A 21,486-nucleotide genomic window follows, 5' to 3' on the forward strand; every position below is an offset into this window, starting at 1 on the left:
GAAGAGCAGTCGGGTGCTCTTACCCACTGAGCCATCTCACCAGCCCCTGAATAAACTTCTTTTTCCTCCTTTTTCCTCACTATTTATTTGGCTCTCAGTTGTCGTAGGAAGGCTAGGTGACCAGGCCTGGCTGGCTGAGCACAGGCTGTGACCTCCAGCCCCTATAGCCCTTTTGTCCCTATGTTCCTATTATATGGCTGAGGACTAGAGTCTCAGTTTCAGTCTTGAAGACATCTATTTATTTATTGAGATTTCTTTTTATTTTATGTGTCTAGGTGCTCTGCCTGAATGTCTGCGAATAACGTGAGCCCAGAGGTCAGAAGAAAGTAAATGGTCTCCTGGAACTGGAGTTACAGATGTTTGATCGCCTCTGTGGGTGCACTGGGCTTTGAACCTGGTTCTCCAGAGGAGCAAATAATCTGGGCTCTTAAAGGGTTAAGCCAACTCCCCAACCCCTCTCGAAGGGTTTTATACAGAACCTATGTCCCTGCACTTGTTTTTAAGGAAACGACTTTCCTCTAGATCAGTGCAATAGAGATAACGTTCATTACAATAGGAACTATTTTAAGAAGTGGTTGAATTCAACTCTTAATACAATGGATATCTGTGGAGACTTCTAGAGTGACTTAATTATAAATGGTAGCAGCATTAGCGAAAATACTTGGTAATAATGTTTGGGAGGACCAGGCTCAGCAAAGCAGAAGGCAAGAAAGGGGCCTGACAAAAGTCTTTGATTAAGAAGCTGAGAGAAGCCGGGCGTGGTGGCGCACGCCTTTAATCCCAGCACTCGGGAGGCAGAGGCAGGAGGATTTCTGAGTTCGAGGCCAGCCTGGTCTACAAAGTGAGTTCCAGGACAGCCAGGGCTACACAGAGAAACCCTGTCTCGGAAAAAAAAAAAAAAAAAAGAAGAAGTTGAGAGAGAAACTAGGTTGGTTTGGATCTACAACCTACTTTGACCTCACTTCCCAGGTAAAGGATAACAGCTAACCCTCACAAGATGCAGTCTGGCTGTGTAACCACCAGAGAGAGCCATCGCCTTGGCACACTACAGGCACACTACACCTTGCAAGCCTTCCTCAAATCAGTTCAGCATAAAACAATCAAGGCAGTCCTTATCTGTCCCTGGTGCAGGCGGCTGTCTAACTCTGGCAAGACTCCAGGGCGTTAACCCAGGGCGGGGCCGCGCGCACCTGCCAGGCGCCAATCACAGGTTGGCGCGCAGGAGCGCAAGCGCCACTGGCCTGGGCGGGGCCTCTCCGGGTTTCAGGCTCCACCTTTATTGGCAACCCTGTGGTGACGTTCAGCCGCCTCGACCAATAGCTACGGGGCCGGTTCGCAGGGCAGACGGAAGTAGTGCAGGCAAAGTGGCCCCGCAGTCAGGCACAGCGAGGTGCTGCAGCAGAGCTGGGTCGTGGCTCACGCGACTTGGGCCAAGATGCCGCGCTTCGCCTTGACCATTATCCGCCAGTGAGTATCGCAGTTGCCGGGAGCTTCCTGGCCTGGGTCTCTTCTGGTTCCCTACGTGCTCCAATCCGGGGAGGGTGGGCTTTCCACGTGCTTTTTCTTTGCATCCTCTCGTGTCCAATCTTTTATCCGCGACACCCTGCGTGAGGAAGCCAGGTCTTAACTGTCAAGAGCCTTGCGTTTTCCACGAGGAAAGAAGTGTGGAGAAGCACATGATTACGGTTCCCAGCCATTGCGTGAAGACATGACCTGGCCTCTCGACTTTTCAGTGTGACCTTTTATGCCCCCTAGTAAATTCCAGAGTTTTCAGAATTGCTGGGCCACACCTCATCTATCCTATGCTGGTTGCCTTGTTTTCTCACCCTCCCCTTCCCCCTATCTCCTTGCATCGGGGGTACTTTTGCAATTTACCTCCCTTCAGAGGCTACAGTTCTGAGGGGGAAAAAAAATAGAGGGTTCGAGCTCTCCTCTCAGTCGACTGCATCACCCTGAACAAACATTTTTATCATGACAGATTTCATGGAGCAGAATCTGGCTTTAAGTCACCTATCGTTTTCCTTCCCAGTACCTGTTTGCCTGGTGATGATGGTAGGCAGATTCAGGGTGGGTAAGAGAAGGGAAGTTTCAAGGCGTTGCTTGGTTGGGATTCAGGCTCCAGCTAGAAGCTGCCTCGTTGGACAGACTTAATCTTTCTGACCTGCGTTCTGATAAGCAGATTGGTGGCTGCAGTCTAATCTCTCTGGATCTAACCAAATGGAGAGGATGGAGCGCATGGAGCAGAGAGGAAGAAATATGCCCGAGAATTAAATAACGTGTTCTTCTGTAAGCAAAGCTCAGATAAAAAGCAGCTGAGTCTCACCTGTGTAGTCAGGGCTTATCAGAACAGCTTCTCAGAGCGGGACTGATTACCGTTTCCGGCTTCATAGGGCTCACAGGAGCGCTGACAGCGTTTGAACCTTGTGGCGACCTTCTTCAACGCATGCTTTTTCTGTCCAGCTTCCTCTTTATAGGAAGATGGTCTCCAGCATCATGTGAAGTGGGCCTTCAAGATTCAGGGATTTTAGTGGCTAAATTAGAAATCTGGTTCCCTGTGTCTTTCTGTGTCCCTCCCTGTGCTTTCTAGAATGTTCTGGGAGATGATACAGCTTTATTGGGAGCACTGAAGGAACATGAACCCCCTTGTCCTCTTTTCAACGTGGACCCAGCTGGGAAACCATCCCTACTTAGATTCTTAATGGGCAATATCTGTGTGAATAGGGAGTGTCTGTGATTCACTGGAGAGTAAGGGGAGTCAGACTCCCGGGAACTTCAAGTTGTGTGGCAAGTATTTGAACCAGAGCAAATTAACCCGCTATTCTCTGCCTCTTGGTTATCTTAAAGCCTAGTGTTTGAAGGTCACTTGGAAATATCACCTGCTATAATTTTAGGGGGTAGTAATAGTAGTTTTCTTCAACAGTTGTGGCAGCATACCTAAAACCCCAGCAGTCAGGAGGTAGAGGAGTTGAAGGCCAGCCTGGTCTACATTAGCAGCCAGAGGAACATAGTGGAATCCTGTCTCAAAGTTTTATTCTCTTTTAGACACAGGAAGACTAGTCTGTTGAAATAGACAGGGCTGTGGCTAGCTGCTGTCCTGGCATGGTCATCTCAGGTTTCCTCTTTCTGTTGGACTTGTGACAGATAGAAGCCTGGTTGGTTCAAGAACAAATATGCTTTCACATTTGACTGGTAGTCACCATAGGTAAATCATGGGAAACTCATGGGAAAGTTGGCTAATTACATCGGGCTGTACTATAATGCAAGACAAATTTAAAGCAATTTTCTTGTGTCTAACCAAATCCTTCATGGAATTTTATGTGTATCCTAATTTGTCATGTTTTAAATATTCTATTAATTAATTAATTAATTATATGAGTATAGGTGTTTTCATGTATGTCTGTGTAGCATGTGTGTTCATGGTGCCCACAGAGGCCAGAGGAGGGGGTCAGATCTAGAATTGGAGCTCTGGACGTTTGTTAGCCTGCCACGTGGGTGCTGGGAATTGAATCTAGGTCCTCTGGAAGAGCAGTCAGTGCTCAAGTTGCTGAGTCATCTCTCCATTGTTTTTGTTTGTCTTATTTTGAAATGGAGATGGTCATTTTTGGACCAGAACACCCTGGATTCCAAGGTTTTTTTTTTTGTTTGTTTGTTTTGGTTTGTTTGCTTGTTTGTTTGTTTGAGACAGGGTTTCTCTGTGTAGTCCTGGCTGTCCTGGAACTCACTCTGTAGACCAGGCTGGCCTTGAACTCAGAAATCCGCCTGCCTCTGCCTCCACCACCGCCCGGCTGGATTCCAAGCCTCTTGCCTCTTGTTTGTATTGAACTGTAATTTCTCACGAAAGTTGCAGCATTGTAACCCGACCCAGGGAGGCTGGGTGAGTGTTCGTACCTGACAGCCACAGAGGCCTGGATTCTCTTGAGCTTTTGGGTTTATAGTCAGTCACTTGCAACACCATTTTACTTCCATTTTTTTATTATTATTTTTTCCTCTGGGACTAGCCTTTGAATCTGTTTGCAATTGAAATGGTTGGTAAAAGGTCAGGTGGTATCAGGTGAGGTGGTAATTTACACACTGGAATAAATGTGCTGAAAACCCCAGAAGTGTGCTAATTTCCCACAAAGGTCGGCTTCTCAGCTGTGGATAGCTTGAAGCTGTCTATTGAGTCGGAATCTTTATAAGGATCTAACAAGGGATTAAGTATGTAAACCAGAGCCAAGGGACTTGCTTTTAAGTAACAGCAAAGGGTAACCTACAGCCTGAGTGAGGCCTGCCTGTGTCTTGTGTGTCCCCCATGGTGTCCCATGCTCACACCTCCCCCACCCACAGGGCCTATAAATGGCAGGTCATGAGACTTCAGCTCTTGGCATAAGTGTCTAGACTTCTGTGGAGCCTGGTGTTCTGTTTTGGAAATGGATCACCCTGCAGAATTTGAAAATGAGCGATGCATCCTCCACTCCGTCCAAATACATGGCTCTGACCTTTCCACAGCCGCCTCCTTCTCTGGTTCCCTAGCCAAGGGCTTGCTTAGCCTTGCCCATCCCCTAAACTAGCTTTAAACACCTGCCTCAAGGATTTATGGATACCCTTTAAAGCTGCTAAAAGCTGCAATACTAAATATTTACACAGGTTTTGGGGAAACAGTTCTATTTTGGGTTATGTAATCTTTGAATATTTATAACGTGGCTTGAGTTCAAAACTGCCTGCTAGATGCTAAAAGGTAGCAGAAGTGTGTGTGTGTGTGTGTGTGTGTGTTAGGAGTGTATTACGCATATATGTAGGTAGGGAGACCAGTAATTCACTGAGCCTGAAGCTAATTTGGCAGCCAGCATGTCCCAGTGACCCTCCTGCCTCTCCCCAGCCACCAGCACCCAGGTTCAGGCACACACCTTGCCATTTATGTACCGCCTGGGTCTCAGCTCAGTTCTTACAGAGCACTCTTCCCCACTGAGCATCTGTTTCCAGCCCCTGCAGGGATCAACCTACAGCTGAAGGAAAGTGTTCACTATATCACATCCACTTTTGTTTTCACCTCTTACTGAAAAGAATCCCTAGATGTGGGGCAGTGCCTTTGCAAAACTATCCTGTCACTTGGATTCTTTTCAGTGTGTGTTCAAAAGGGCCACTGCCCATATGGAGAGATTTCACTCTCAGTGCTGTCTGCAAAATGTTGGAGTGACAAAATTAGTAATTTTCTCGTGTGTGTGTGTGTGTGTCTGTATGTGTGTGTGATCACTCTCCACCTTTTTTTTAATAAAAAGATAAAGATTTACTTATATTTTATGTGCATCGCTGTTTTGCATGAAGGAATGTCTGTATATCATGTGCATGCAGTCCCTCCAGAGGCCAGAAGAGGGCAGCAGATTCCCCAGAACTGGAGTTACTGATGGTTGTGAGTCACCAGCCTCTAGCCCCTCCACCTAATTTTTTGAGCCCGGGTCTTTCATTGGTTCTGGAGGTTTCTGATTGTGTTAGGCTGGACTGGCTCCAGCTCCCCACATGTTTTCACTTCAGGTATGAAACCCAGGTACTCGTGCTTATATGGGGAGCAATTTACCTCCCAACTGGGCCATCTCCCTTGCCCCCTGCCCCACCCCTGATGTCAAATGTGCCCAGTGAGGGTGCCTCTTTGCCTCTTGCTGGGAGTTAATGGGGAGGATGATACTTCTACTTAAAAGCAGTTCTGTTTTATTTCTTTAGATTTTGGAGACAGGTCTTCTGTAGGCCAGGCTGATCTCAGAGATACTGTGCCACTTGGATGACCTTGTACTCCTGATCCTCCTGCCTCCATCTCCCAGTTGCTAGACTTACAGGCTGTGTTACCAAACCACAGCTTTTGGTCGTTGGAGCAAGTCTTGCTGAGTAGCCTGAAACTTGATTTGTAGCCTAGGCTGGCCTTGAGCTTTCTCACCCTCCCAAGTGCTGAGCCATGAGTCGGCAGGAGGCAGTTTTTATTGGTATCAGGAGGATTTTAAAGCTGAGATAGGAAGTGAGCCCAGGACCCAATTTCTCTCCCTAGATTGGAACACCAGCTTGCCCAGCCCAGCCTTCTGCCAGCAGACCTTTCTGTATGTCAGAGGTTAATGCTTTTTTTTTTTTGGTGCCTGTTTCTTAAGATGCTGCTATACTATATATAGGAACTCTTTTAATAGTGGGCCATCAGTCGTCTTGGTTTTGCCAAGGCCTAAACGGTTCCAAACACAGTAATTTCATTTATGTAAACATACATTTTAAAAAATATCTGTATGTTTAGGAACCAAAACGATTCTCCTTGTTCCTATTCCTCTCCCCATATGAGACCATATTTATCTACTTCTTTGTATTTTAGTTGCTTAGTTTATTTTGCCATGCTCAGTATTGAACCTGAGGCCTTGCATGGTAAGCACGTGTCCTACCACTATACTTTTCTCACTTAAACAAGAAAACAACTTTGTTTTTGAGACAGATACTCACTGTGTAGCTTTGGCTGGAACTCACTTTGTAGTTCAGGCTGGCCTTGAACTCACAAAGTTCCACTTGGCTTCTGCCCCTTGAATGACAAGAAACAGCCTGGGCTTGGAGAGAGAGGGATTCTGAGAGAAGGGGTGTCTGGGAGTGGTGAAAACAAATGACTCGAAGTCCTGGGTCCAAGCTGGTGGCCTGTGTTCTGCTGGAACACAGCAGAACTTTCCAGCAGGCTTTCTCTCTGTTCTGCTTTCTCCAGGCAGCTCTCTATTTTCTGCTAGAGACGGTTCTCCAAGCAGTTCTCTCTTGCTATTCTAAAAAAGATTCTGGATAGCTCATCTCTTGCAGATCACAAGCCCAGTGTTTAATTTTACATATCAATCCCATCATTTATTCCAGGTTCCTTTTTGATTATCCTGTGAATCAGCATCCAGAGATCCCTGCCCCCTGATTCTTTTGGAGGCAAGGAGCACACATTTTCTTTTAACTTGGCAAAGGAATTCAGAGGTCTGCCTGCTTCTGATACGCCCAGAGCTTTAACTAGCTAGGTGGGACCCCTCCTGGGATTAGCATTTTTACCACACCTTGGCCTAACCTTGCTCTGTCTTAGGCCAACCCTGAACTCAGCTATCTGCCTGCCTTTGTAAGCATAAACAGAAAAGTACCTTTCTGACAAGTTGGCTCACAGCACAACTGCTTCAGTTCCTTTAGTTTCGTGAAGCCCCTCATATAATTCATGTTACATCCTTACTTTTTGAGAAGTTACATATTTTTGAACCCATGTTTTAGAGTTCTTTTCTACAGCCTTAGGGTTTACCATTATTAGCCACACCTTTGCCTTCTGGACTGGGGTGTTTAACATTAACAGGAAGGACATTCTTTGAAGGAGGAACATGAAAATTCGTACATTATTATACAAGCAAGCCATGCCCAAAGCATCCATGCCTGCTAGCCCTGTCCCAGGGGCAGGAACCATGCCATTCTGTCTCTCCCTAGGCCATGCCGGAAAAGGCATGTGTCACCATGCCTGAACCTATTAATATATTCTTCCAGTGTTTCTGTATGCGGATCCAGATGTTTTTTATTCCCCTCCTTTCTAAGGAGTTAGCACTTGAATGTTATTTCCCACCTTGCCTTCCAGTCCTTTATTGTGGAGCTTGTTCTCTTACCACACAAGCTTTGCGGTTTGTTTTTAAATGTATATGAACGTTTTGCCTGATACACATGCACGCGCGCGCGCGCGCGCGCGTGAGTGTGTGTGTGTGTGTGTGTGTGTGTGTGTGTGTGTATGTATGTGTCACATGTGTGCCTGATGTCTGTTGAAGTCAGAAGAGAGGGTATTAGATCCTCTGGGACTGAGTTGAGAGCCACCATGAGGGTGCTGAGAATGGATCCCTGGTCCTCCCGGAGAACAACAGTTCCTTTACTCACTAGTCATCTCTCCAGCCCCTCTTGGTGTCTCTTAGACAGATCTGTGTTTGTTTTTAGGGCATGAACTTTATTCAGAGTCGCTGCTGCGTGTGGAGGCCAGAGATGGGCAGTGCCGCGATTACAGGCAGGCACTTGTCGCCATGCCCAGCTTCCTCCACAGTGCTGAGATTCCCAGCTCGCCCTGTGTGGTGATCACTTTACCAAGTGACCACCCTCCTGGCCCTGCTTGGTGACGTTTATCCTAGATCTAACCTGCCATCTAGGCTTGCCCATGTGGCTCCCTCTCACCGCTGTCCTCCAGCCTCAGTTTACCCATTTATTTCCTGGAAATCTTTCCAGTCAGCCCTGTCGGTCCTCTGCTTGCTTTAGGATTGGGATTGTTTTGATTTTTTTTAATTCCTCAAAGGGTAACCGCACTCAGTTGGGCACACAGTTGGTCTGCAAGGTGGCAATAGCTACCGCACAGTAGGACTACCTCCATTCCAGGACCAGGGTCAGTTCTGGGTGCTAAGGGTCTCTTTCCATGTTCACACCTGTCACGTGCTTCTTCAGGGCAGCAGCTCACAGATGGCCACCCTGGTTCCGGGCCTGCTGCCCTGAAGTGATCCTGCTCGGCCAGCACGATTACCGTACCAAGGCTGCCTCATCATAAATAAAGCTGCATTTTAATAGCTTTTTCCTCCAGCAGTTCACTTAACATTGATTTCCTGACCCATTTACATTTGCTTTAGGGGTAGCTTGATTTGGAATTCAAGAGTTGGGGTGGAAAATTGGAAAGGAAATAATTAGATTTGCAAGTTTAAGATTTGTCATGAATCTCATTGCTCTTCGATGTTTTTTTTTCTTTTCTCTCTCTTTTCAAAAATAATTTGGTAACTTTTTTTTCTTTTTTTTTTTTTTATTTCAGTGGTGAAACAAGACTTAATAAGGAGAAAATCATTCAAGGTTGGTCTCATCCGATTATTGCCCAGTTCTGCTTCACTATTAATGACTTGGTGGGCGCGAGGGGAGGCAGGCGGCACTGTAATTGAGTTGAATTGGATTGGGGTTAGGGGGTGAGGGTACCATAGAATTCGACTAAAATGGTAGGTCACTTAAAGTGGGCATGGCGTGCACGGGTAACGGGGGCCAGTCACTGAAAAGTCGCCTTGGGTTCTTAAGGACTTGAAATACCACAGTTGCGATTTGACAAGATCAAAGCCAGATGATACGTGCCAGTGCCAGTCATCCCGGCAGGCATATGCCTGAGGCAGGAGGATCTCTGTTTGAGGCCAGTATCTGCACTATACAAAGACTTCAAGGTTAGTTTAGGCTGTAAAGAATGGTTTCATATTAGGAAATAAGACATTTACAGGCTCCTATTAGCACTTTTCTAAACAGTTACTCTGAGTTCTGTACTAATGATGAGATTCCCTCTGCTGTGGGGTGGCCCTTTGGTTGGCTTGTCATTCCCTCTGCTGTGGTTGCGGAGGTTGTCAAAGCCAACCGCTCTGGAACGTGAGTAACCACAGCTGCATCCACATCCATCTTTAAGTCTCCTGACTTTGTACGTTGGATGCTCACTGGTCTCCTCTCCCACAGATTCCCACACTGTCTGTGGGGTGGTGAGATGGCTTAGTGGTTGAGAAAGGGTTTTGCTTTTACAGAGAACCCCAGTTTGGTCCCCAGTACCCACAACCACTTTTAACTCCAGCTCCAGATCTGATCTCCAGGGGGTCTCTGACCCCCCCTCTTCTGGCCTCTACAGAACTTACAGTCAAATGCACACACCCTGACACGGACATCCGTAACTTACAGAAATAGTAAAACATAAGTCTCCAAGCGCAGTCCCTAGCTGGCAGCATCTGTCCCTTCCTTCTGATATTGATTGGTATACGTAGGTAGGAGAGCACTCTCAGTCAGTGTGGGCACACACGCGTCTGGACTGATGGTTTTCACCCGGAACTTGCTCTGTTTCTGCTTTCATCAGCTTGTTGAGCTGAGCATGTCGCTGGGGAAGAAAGCTCTCAGGCTGGCTGATGCTGGACCCTGGCCCCGTCCCCAGTACAGAGCTATAGCACAGCTAGTGAAGGAGGTCTGTTGTGAGTGTTAGCACGGTTTATCACTTTGGCGGGATCTAGGATTGTAGAAACAACTATGGGGAGCCTCTGGTTGCCAGGGAGGGATCATCTAGATTAGATTCATTAAGTTGGGAGGACCTATCCTCAAAGCGGGCAGCTCCATTTCAAGTCCCATAGTGAGGGGGTCATTCATCTCTGAGCTTCCTAACTGGGTACGAACCAGCTGCACCCTCAGCCCTCCTACACGGTGGGGGTCCCTATCATTATGGACTTTCAAGCCACATACCCCTCCTTTAAATTGTTTTATGTCTGTGAGTGGCTTGTCTGCATGTACATCTATGAACCCCTGTGTGTGTCTGTGTGTGTGTATAGTACAGAAGAGAGAGCACTGGGTTCCCTGGAATTGGAGTTGCAGGTGGTTGTCTGCTCTTACCTGCTTGGCCATCTCTCCGGCTCCACCCTCCCTTGCTCTAGTCAGGTCCTTTGTCATCAGTGAGACGAGTGGCCAGCTTGTCCCGTCTCATGCTAGGCAAGCTGTCTCTGTAGCACTGTTTGAATCTTCTCATTGGTTCTGGTGGTCTTCATTTTGCCTCCGTGTACCCACAAGGGATGCCTGTGAGATTTACCTGTTATTTACAGGTGTAAGCTTTTTGCCTGCATGTTGTTTGTGCACCACTACATGCGATGTCCCAGGAGGCCAGAAGAGGGAGCCGAGCGGGGCAGGGAAAGGCAGCTGCTCTGAGCCAGCAGCCTGTGCTCCTAACTAAGGATCTCCCACCTCGTGTACTTTGCCCTTTCCTCGGCCCTAGATTCCTGCCTCCCCCCATTTCAGAAAGCTGCCTGCCACCGGCTCTTCAGTCTTCTGGCCTCCACTTCTTTATTCGTCCTTTGGAGTTGTAGTTATAGTCACACTGTAGACGAATGTGACTCCATCACAGGGACAGCTTCACCGAGGAGACTTACAAGGTGGCACGCAGAGAATTCCTCTGTCTTCTCTCTGTAGTTTGAGCTTTCAGCACTCTGCCTCGGCAGAAGGAAGCCCAGCGTCCTGACACAGAGCCTCAGGCTCCAGAGCAGTGACATCAGGCGACTTGGGTGTATGAGCCGCCTGCTCCGTTCTGCTTTGTTATGGTAGCAGAAACTAACCAGTGCCTGAACTGATTTCTGCATCATGGCCTTAGCTCCGTGTTTGAGGGCCTTACATCCCTTCTGCAACACTGTTGCCCAGAGAGGAATTTTCCCATCAGCTCCATCATTTAAAAAAAAAACAAAACAAACAACAACAACAAAAAAACAGGCATAGTGGCTCACGCCTTTAATCCCAGCACTCAGGAGGCAGAGGCAGGCAGATTTCTGACTTCGAGGCCAGCCTGGTCTACAGAGTGAGTTCCAGGATAGCTAGGGCTGCCACGGTACTCCGGTTGAGTCAGCCTGTCAGGCAGGGATGCCTAAAAGCTGCCCATGAGGCAAAAAGAGTTTCAAGGAAGCTCTCCTCCTGGAGTCTGGCGTTCTCTTAATTCTCCATTCCCGCGCTAGTCGTGCTCTCTTTCAGTATCATCCTATTATAAGTGCCTTTTAAGATTGAATTCTGACATAGCTAAAGCCTCAGTGTTCCAACAGTCCTAGATCGTCCTTGAGCAAGACCTTGGGCTTGGAATTCAGTACTGCCCCTGGTATTACACTATCTCTTTGAGTAAAAGTTAGGTCACTGCCCTTCACAGGAATCTACCATCACCAAGGAAGAAAGAAGTTTCTGACCGTAGGGGAAACCAGAATAGATGCTTAGAATTATAGCTGAGTTACACCTATATACAGGAATTTACAATGGTTTGGGAAGTAGGTCGGGCTGTGGTTTTAGAGTATTGCATTATTCATGAGATGGTTAGCTAGAATGGAACTCCCTAGTTAGAACCATGACTTGGGTGTGAAAGCCCTTGCCCTAGGAGTGAAAAGATCTCACACCTGGCTTCTAAGACTATAGCTGACCTTAGATAGGGCTGACATTGTCTCAGTTATTTTATTGCCCAGTTCCTGCCAGTCTTTGCATTTTCATTCCTCTCTGTTTTGTGTAAGAGTCATTAAGCATCCGGTTACCTCATTTTGTACCTTGCGGGTATGTCACCCAACTTCCTTATTGTCTTCTGTATAAAAAGTCTGATGCTCGAGTTGTAAAAATACATTCAGATTCTACACACGACCTCTCCTGTGTGCATCTGTTTGTCACTCATCCGACGCTTTGCCCACCCTCGATGAGAGACCCGTTCCATGCAGACAAAGGGGCCCAGAGGGTCTGCGGCACAGGGCTACACAGAGAAACCATGTCTCGAAAACAAAACAAGAAAAGATTCTTTAGAAGACCATTTGCATTGTTCTTGGTGGGTTGTGTTCATCAATTATTCTGAGTCTGTCTTTATCTCTAATCTCTGCCACTGGCTTTAACATCTAAAGTCTCAGTGGTTCTAAATTCCTTCTCTGTTGTTCCTCCTGGCTTTCATTCATGAGACGTGTGTGTGTGTGTGTGTGTGTGTGTGTGTGTGTGTGTGTGTGTGTGTGTCAGGGGAGGGGGTTTATAACCACGTGCCCATGAGTGCATATTGACTTTTTGAGTTGATCTTTTGTTTACCTTAAATGAATGAAAGCTTATTAGTCTGTATTGAGTGTTTTTCTCTGAAGGAGACTTGAGTTTGATTTTCCTACTGATCTGAGACGCCTCCCAGGCTCTGTGGCTTCTCTTCAGTTGTGGTTTCTAGCCCTCTGGCCCACACAGCAGCCCCTTCCCCTGCATGCCAGCATGTGTTGACAGTGGAATGCCTCCTCTGTCTCCTCCTCTCAAGGTGTAGCTCAGAGGCCTGCTCCATCCTTAGGGCCAACAGCTTCCTTCTTGTGGTTTTTTTTGTTTTTCGAGACAGGGTTTGTCTGTGTAGCTCTGGCTGTCCTGGAACTCACTTTGTAGACCAGGCTGGCCTCGAAGTCAGAAATCCGCCTGCCTCTGCCTCCCAAGTGCTGGGATTAAAGTCCTGTGCCACCACGCCCGGCGCTTCCTCTTGTTTTAATAGTTCTTTAAAACATGTTTTTATCTCCTTTTGTAGCCTAGGCTGCCCTGCAGCTTACTTACATGTAGTCCAAGAAGGCCTCTAGTTCACTGTAATCCTCCTGCCTCAGCTTTACTGGGGCTGAGGTTCTAAGTGTGAGCCATCATGTCTGGTGAAATGAGGATGGAAGGAAGAGGAGTAATATCATTGCATGCTGACCTTCAGACAGTGGACTGAAGAGGAGACAGTCAAGTGACCCAGCCATGGCCTGCAACCTGCAGGAACAGCCTGCGTGTGCAGTACATCCAACCGAGAAATGGACAAATGGGAAAGTGGGAGGAGCCCAGATAGCCCAGTTCTCGTGGGTTCCCACGAAGACAGGTAGCTTTCGGGGAAGTGTTTGAGTGGGCGAGTCTTTGTAGAGCTATGGCCCACATCAGCTCCCTAAGAAGTCTAGTACCCAAGGAAATCACATCATGTCACAGCTATCACTGCAGCTTCTGTCCCTTTCGTGTGACTTTGCTGAGATACATTTTTTGAATGGTTCTGTCTCACCGCAGGACAAGGCGTAGACGCGCCCCTTTCAGAGACTGGGTTTCGGCAAGCAGCGGCCGCCGGGCAGTTTCTGAGCAATGTGCAGTTTACCCACGCCTTCTCCAGCGATCTCACGAGGACTAAGCAGGTGAGTTCAGGCTACCCAGCCAGACTGATGGGTCAGGAGCTCAACAACGTGGAGTTTAAAAAAAATCTGCTTCTAAAGCCTGCTGAGATGGCTCAGTGGGTGAAGGCCTGCTGGCCCAAGTTCAGTTTCCGGGACCCTTGTAATGGAAGGAGGGAATTAATTGACTCTTTCAAGTTGACCTCTGATCTCCACATGCAAACCATAACACACACATATGTGTGTGTGCACACACACACACACACACACACACAATAATAAACAAGAAACAAAACTACAAGGCATATGGGGGGTGGGGGTGGGGTCCCCAGAACCCAGATGGGCACAATGGGCAGCCACTAGAAATCCCAGCAATTGGGAGAAGAGACCCCTGGAACAAGCCAGAACTGGTGAGCCTCAGGTTTAACAAGAGACTTTGCCTCAATAAGTGAAGGGGGGAGAGAGAGCCAGGAACACATTACAGGTCGGTTTAGGGCCTCCAGGAGGGCAGTAACATAAATGTGCATACATGCATTCATGTACACACACATAAGAAGCCACGGGGAAGGCTAACACAGCTTTTCTGTGAGATACTAAGTAGTTCAGGTTTGTCCGTCTCTGTGGTGTCTATGAGAGCTGTTTATATCTGTTCACATGGATACAGTACGAATGCAGTTGCATAGTGCCTCTCAGTAAGTCTGTTCGGCTGGAACCCCTGCTCATCCCTGCACAAGCTGTGAAACCCCGTCTGTCCTCCTTCCCCCAACCCAGCCTGCACAGAGACACCTCTGTGCTTACAAAGCCATCACTCCTAGTCTCCATATTCCTGGCAACCCACCCACGAGTGCCCGTCCAGGGGCTCACTCACTGACCATGTGTGAACACAGTCCCAGCTCTTAGCTGCCAGTCATCACTCTCGCCTGAGCTCTGTAAACCGCCCCCGGTGCTTTGGGCTGAATGTGTGACCTCACTGACTTCCACCGGGACTGAGCGCTGCCTTCTACTAAACCTCCCTTTATCTACTCTTAATCTGGTCTAATCCGACCTCTCTCTGCGTAACCAAGGGAGAGCAATGTGTCTGGGTGCTAATGAGCCTTTATTTATAAAAGCAGGTGGTAGTCTGAGCTGGACTACACATACATAGTAGTAACTACCAGAGTTAGGCATGAAGAGAAGCCACAAACCCCGGGCGTCCTGTGCCCTGGGCAGGTGCTCTGCCACTGAGCTGCAGCCCCAGGCAGAGAAGCAGCTTTTTGTACAGCAAAACTATTGCTAATAATTAAAAAAAAAAAATGGAATGGCATGTTTTTGAAACTTCATGGTGACCCATTTTTATAAAAGAAAGAAAGAAAGAAGGTAGGAAAGAAAGAAAGAAAGAAACAAACATTTGTCTTTGTCTTTCACTTTTCAGACCATACATGGCATTTTGGAAAAAAGCAGATTTTGTAAAGACATGGCGGTAAAGTACGACTCCAGGCTCCGAGAAAGGGTAACTTGTTTGTGTCACTTTCTACTGCGCATTCTCAGTGAGCCGTCACTTGGCTAAAGCACACTTGCAGTCCTCAGAAACTTAGCCTCAATTAATATATTTTTATGTGGGGCTGGAGAGATGGCTCAGTGGTTAAGAGCACCAACTGCTTTTTCAGAGGTCCTGAGTTCAAATCTCAGCAACCACATGGTGGCTTACAACCATCTGTCATAAGATTGGATGCCCTCTTCTGGTGTGTCTGAAGACAGTTACAGTATATTTATATATAATAAATAAATAAATCTTTAAAAATATATATATATATATATTGGTTTTTCGAGACAGGGTTTCTCTGTATAGTCCTGGCTGTCCTGGCTCCACTTTGTAGACCAGGCTGGCCTCGAACTCAGAAATCCGCCTGCCTCTGCCTCCCAAGTGCTGGGATTAAAGGTGTGCGCCACCACACCCAAAAAAGATATTTTTATGTGTGGCTGTTTTCCCTGCATGTACATCTGTGTACCATGAACATGCCTGGTTTCCCAGGAGGCCAGAAGAAGGTGTCAGATTCCCCGGAACTGGAGTTACAGACTGTTGTGAGCTGCCATGTGGGTGCTGGGAATTGAAGCAGGATCCTCTGGAAGAGCAGCCAGTGCTCTTAACTGTGGAGCCATCTCTCCAGCCCTTTCTTGGGGATTTAGAATCAACTAATATATGTTGAGGATCTGTGTAGCTGGGCATGAGAGTACACGTGTGTAATTACAGCTCTTTGAAAGTAAAAGGCTGGAGGATTATTAATTTGAGGCTAGCCTGAGCTATATAGACCCTATCTCAAAAACAAACAAACAAAACCCATCAAGATCTAGAGCTGATAACTCAGTGGTAGAGTACTTAGCCAAAATGTCTGAAGCCCTGATTTTAATTCTCAGCATGGAGGCAGGGGGGTCAAGGAGAGGGTGGGAGGAATGGGGGGGGGCAGGGAGGAGAATCTACTCAACTGTCATGTTACATAGTATTTATGTAGAGTGCCTTATCTAACTCTGTGAGCTAAGTGTCTTGAGTTATAAAAGAAGGTCATACTGATGAAAACTTGTTTACACTGGGCAGAGAGGTGCAGATTTAAAGTACAGGCAGAGGGCTCTCCACCCTACTCCTAGCCCCGCTGTGAGTGTGGGTTCGTGTACCACGAAAGCTGAGATTTCAGTTTAGGGCAAGGCACATGGAGATTTCCAGTCTGAGATGCGAACCCAGGCCTCCTAGAGCATTGGGGTTCTTTGTGCCCTATAATACCAGCTCCAAGATCGGGGGGCATCCCTGTCAGCCCTGCTTCCTTCTGATCCTGGGCAGAAGCAACAGAACGGAGAAGGCATTTTAGAGGGCCTGCCTCTCTCAGCTTGCATGTGCTCGCTGTGGTTCAGGAGACATAAAGGTTACAGCAGAAGGAAGTTCCTGCTGTGTGCCTGAGAACCAGTGCTGAAAACAGAGAATCAGGTGTGGCGCTGGGTGGGTTGCCCAAGTGTTGCCCTGAGCACATCTCTGCATCCTAGGAATTGTGGGTAGGCAGACCTGAGTGTTTCCCTAAACACATCTCTCCCTGTCCCTGATAAAGCCCCACCATCCGCTTGGGTTAGCCTTGGGTCAGCAAGTTCTTCCTCAAAGCCGCCTGGACCCAGACTGAGATTCCTACCATGGCCTAGGGCCTGGGCCTCTGCTGAGTGAGTCCCATTAGCACTCAATGTATTCCTAGCAGACAGGGTCACAGATAAGGGAAGGAAGGTGGGTTCCTTCCTGGCATGGTGTCAGGTTTTCACAGGCCTTTACCATCATGTCGATCTGTAAGCCTCACCGTTGTCTGACTGGACTGTTGCAGATGTACGGAGTCGCAGAAGGCAAGCCGCTAAGCGAGCTTCGGGCCATGGCCAAAGCGGCTGGGGAAGAGTGTCCCATGTTCACCCCGCCTGGAGGAGAGACAGTTGAGCAGGTATGCAGCCGGAGGACGCCCAAGCTGCCAGGTCGCTGGCCAGCCCGGCAATGAACCTGCCAGTGTGCCGGTGACCTAGTCACTAAATTCTGATGGTTTTTTTACTGGTGTTTGCGACAGTCAAGTGGTTTGCAAGTTCTGAACACCCCCCCCATGCCCCTGATTTTTCCAAGTTACTGTGTCTCAGTCACTGGGAGTCAGCAACCATTACTAATGATGGATTACTGATGAGAAAAACTTAGCATGATGTGATGGCGGGGTTGACACAGGCAGTGGGGAAGACATTGAGTCAGGCTCTGCCTCTGGACCCCCAGGGTTCTGGTCTCCATGCCTGCGTGATACGCAAGAGATTTGCCTACTTAGGCTCTGCTCCAGCCTTCCTCTTCCCGATTTTTTTTTTTTTTTAAAGAATTATTTACGGTGGCCAGTGGTGGTGTACACCTTTAATCCCAGCACTTGGGAGACAGAGGCAGGTGGACTTCTGAGTTCAAGGCCAGCCTGGTCTACAGAGTGATTTCCCAGACAGCCAGGGCTATACAGAGAAACCCTGTCTCAAAAAGACCATAAAAAAAAAAAAAGAATTATTCACTTATATATATGAGTACTCTGTAGCTGTCTTCAGACACACCAGAAGAGGACATCAGATTCCATTTACAGATGGCTATGAGCCATCATGTGGTTGCTGGGAATTGAACTCAGGACGCCTGGAAGAGTGCTCTTAACCACTGTGCCATCTCTCTAGCCCTTCCCTTTTTCTTAATATCTTCAGCATCAAGTGATGCTTTGACGTCCCATAGAAACCTTAGGCTGGGATAGTTGTATTTCAGACTTGTAATTTAATGGCACCGTTCACCTTGCTTGATTTCCTTTCTCTCCTCTTTCTTGTAGGTAAAGATGCGTGGAAAGGATTTCTTTGATTTCATTTGTCAGCTAATCCTGGGCAAGGCAGGGCAGAGAGAAAGCATCCTGCCTGGAGCGCCAGGCAGCGGTTTGGAAAGCTCTTTGGCAGAGGTTTTCCCTGTTGGAAAACATGGCAGCTTGGGGGCGAATCCCAAAGGTGGCACCCTGGGCTTAGCAGCCAGCATCTTAGTTGTGAGCCATGGCGCTTACATGAGAAGCCTCTTTGGTTATTTTCTGAGTGACCTCAGATGCTCGTTGCCAGGAGCAAGAGACAAATTCGAACTTTCCTCCATCACTCCCAACACTGGGATCAGTGTCTTCATCATAGACTGTGAGGAAGCACGCCAGCCATCGATTCAGTGCGTTTGTATGAACCTCCAGGAGCACCTGAACGGAGTGACTGAAAAGCAGCACTGAGTGTGGAGCCCGTGAAGTGGAGCCTCTGAAGGGAGGGCCTTGGCCTCTTGTGTTTGCACCCTCTGCTGCTGCCGTTTTAGAAGCAGTGGAGAATTCATGTGTGGAAGCCCCACTGGGGTTCTGGCTGTGTCAGGCGTTAGTGGGGAATCCACTCACAGCCAGCCTGGCTTTTCCGAGACATCATTTTCTACACTGATTTTTGTCACTCTGTCCCATTATGTCTCTGAACTGTTAACTTATGTGAACATTGAGGATTGCACATCCGGGGATGAACAGCCTTCTTTCCACACACGTCCTTTTCCTTGGCCCTTTTGATGTCTAGATGGTGTTGGCTTTTGAAGATAATTGTATGATTTCACACTTGCTCACCGAGTGCTCGCAAGAAAGAATTGTTTCAATAATTCACTGTGTATTTGCAGTGATCGTGACAGAGTCCAAAGTGTTCAGAATGAAGCTTCTTACTGTCAGATCAGTGTTCAAGGTAAAGTGACCGAACGCTCTAGTGTCCTCTGCAGAAACTGGCTCTTAGGATTTATTATTATTATTATTATTATTATTATTATTATTATTGCCTCAGGATACAGCAGAGGGACTGAAGGGGTGGGTGGGCAGTTAAGAGTACTTCCTGTTACTCAGAACTTCCAGTTCAGATCCTGTTACCCATGTTGGGCAACTCACAATGCTCAGCAATGCTGCCTAGAACTCCAGCATTGGAGAGCCAGTGCCCCCTCTGTGCCTCTGCAGACACTTGGCACACATGCCCACAAATAAAAGTGATAAAAGCAACCTCGGTGGAAGAAGGGAATGCACCACTTGATCAAAACACATTAAGGATCCCCTGAGCAGAAGGAAAAAGGAGCTCTCCAGGCAAACGGGGTGGGTGGGGGAATGCTCGAATCGTCCCGTTTTGTTATCCGACTTGCCAGTTGATCTAAAGAAGAGGTGCTGAAAACTGCTATCTAGAAGGTACAGATGAAGAACCTTCCCTCTAGGTGGCGCTATAGGAAAGGGATTTTGATTGCTGCTCGGGAGTCCTTAATTGGGAAACCGGATTGAACTGCTGAAATGCCAGCTCACACCACAGCCTCAGGGAAAGGAATTACATGGGGGAAACTGTAATCATAACACTAAGGAATATGTCGAGGCTCACCGCTGCTAGCTTACCACAGCTGTAAAGCACTGCTAGGTCCTTCCCCTGTCTAGACACTGAGGAGCTGGTGTCAACACTTTGGGTACCGGTGGCCCCAGACTAGGGATTTCCTTGAGATTCCAAATGCATCTGTACCTTGCACAAAAACATCACTAACGTGCACCCAAAGCATGGCCGTGTTCCGAGAAACCCAGAGACGTGATTAAGGAGGCCGCAGAAAAGTTGCCCCATGGGTGACAGCAAACTTCAGCCCAAAACTGGCGCCAGCATCGGAGCCAGTGGTGGATGCGTGAATTTGAGAGGGAAGCCTGAGGGATCTGGAGGTGGTGTTCAGTGGGCCCTGGGTTCCATCCTTGGTATTAGGGGGAAAAACAAGAAGGCTGTGGGTTTGATTCTCTTCCTACTTCTGTGGAGCACCCCCACCCCACAAGCCTTCAGGTGTCAACGGTGTGGTCCAGGGAAGTGTGACAAAGTTTGGTGGGCTGGTTTCGTCTACAGTTGGACTCTTGTCTGGCCTGAGTCTCTGCTGCTCCCCTGAGAGTGATTTCTCTTCCTCTTTATCAGGCTGTATTTTCCCATCCCTAAGAGTAGATGATAAAATGTTACATTTTGAACATGTTAAAAGAAATTTTAAAAAAACTAAAAAATACATAATGGGTAAGCTGTCTCAAAGCAGTGTCAAAGTGTTATTTTGATCTAAAGTCATGTGAGAAGAAACGGCAGCTTTGCCTAACAACAGGATAACTTCAGAACTCCTCCTCCTCCTCTGCCCTGGACAAGCTCCCAGGGATGCCTTGGTGCACGTCTTGGTACTTGTGGACCTGCATCCTACCCCCGTTCCACTAGGTGGATTTGTTACAAAAGATTCTTTTTTCTTTTTTTTTTTTTTTTTTTAGCAACTTCAGGTTTATGGAAAAGTCAAGCAAAGAGAAGTTCCCCTACACACCCTCCTCACCACCCCCACCCCCAGTTTATTCTGTTGGCAAAATCTCGCCACAGTGTTGACGTCTGTATCTGAACGAAGTGTGCCGTTTGTCAGTTTTGCGTTACCACATTAATAGCTGCATGTGTCTCACATAGCAGAAGGTAGCGTGCCAAGTGAATGCCAGGAGTGAATGTCGCCCTCCTGTGAGCTCAGCGTTTCCTCTGGCTGTCATCTCCATTGTATAGAAACTCCAGCATCCACACCGTTCTTAGTGTGCCCCGCACTACCTTTTTCTGCTGGTGTTGGATACGTGAACTTGAGAGGAAAGTTATAAAAAACCTGAAGGGTCTGGAGGTGTTGCTCAGTGGGCCCTGGGTTCCATCCTCAGTATTGGGGGAAAGAAACACAAAAGGAGAACAAAACAAAAACCTGCTTTGTTAAGAAGAGAAATCCAGTGTGAGTGAGGAAAGGCGGGGCGAGCCAAGGGTCCAGTGTGGACCAGGCGCAGAGCATCATGGGAAGTCCTCTGGTTCTTTACCGGGAGCATCTGAGCAGCAGTGTTGTTCCATTGCCTTTCACGTGTACAGAAATACCCAGCTAATCTGTAGTCTTTGTCTTACCCATATTGTTTGAGGCACTATTTATTTGGGAATGTATGGATCTTCTTAATTGTAACCAGTATTCTACTGAATAAATAAAGCATCTATTGTTAATAAAGGATGCTTAGGTCTGTTCAGTGTTTTGGAGGCGCAGAGTCGCGGCGAAGTCTCCAGTGGTAGGGGCTGTGAGGCAGTCAGGTTGGCTTCATACTCAGGATGCTTCCTTCTCACCCCTCCGATGCTGGGCTGCAGCTGTGCACCTCCGCATGGTCCGAGGAGTCTTACTCTGTTGTTCCTGTGCAGTCTGGTGTTTCCAGATCCTGTCTGATGCAGGTGGCGTCCTGAACCCCTGCTACTCGTCCATGTCTCTGTCAGCGTTCAGCTACCTTGCTTTGCCCCTGTATACCGGCCCTAGGTGCTGACTCCC

The 21,486-nt window shown here is 47.7% G+C and overlaps 1 protein-coding gene across 1 annotated transcript; it reads left to right on the forward strand.

Annotated features, from left to right (window-relative positions):
* The first annotated feature begins 1,326 nt into the window (after window positions 1-1,326).
* Window positions 1,327-21,178, forward strand: Tigar (TP53 induced glycolysis regulatory phosphatase). The gene is made up of 6 exons (XM_021165440.3): window positions 1,327-1,467; window positions 8,780-8,817; window positions 13,525-13,646; window positions 15,034-15,111; window positions 16,958-17,068; window positions 17,957-21,178. Exons 1-6 carry the CDS (start codon window positions 1,436-1,438, stop codon window positions 18,383-18,385), a joined length of 810 nt encoding a protein of 269 aa, XP_021021099.1. The 5' UTR covers window positions 1,327-1,435; the 3' UTR covers window positions 18,386-21,178.
* Window positions 21,179-21,486: the final 308 nt, after the last annotated feature.

The sequence above is a fragment of the Mus caroli genome, unplaced genomic scaffold (genome assembly GCF_978045245.1).
Source record: "Mus caroli unplaced genomic scaffold, Mus_caroli_1 scaffold_7, whole genome shotgun sequence".
In the NCBI taxonomy this organism is placed as follows: Eukaryota; Metazoa; Chordata; class Mammalia; order Rodentia; family Muridae; genus Mus; species Mus caroli.

Coding starts and splice junctions, on each gene's coding strand:
- Tigar (XM_021165440.3), top strand. CDS start 1,436: ATGCCGCGCTTCGCCTTGACCATTATCCGCCA. Junction 8,818..13,524: donor TAAGGAGAAAATCATTCAAG/GTTGGTCTCATC, acceptor GTCTCACCGCAG/GACAAGGCGTAGACGCGCCC. Junction 13,647..15,033: donor ATCTCACGAGGACTAAGCAG/GTGAGTTCAGGC, acceptor TTCACTTTTCAG/ACCATACATGGCATTTTGGA.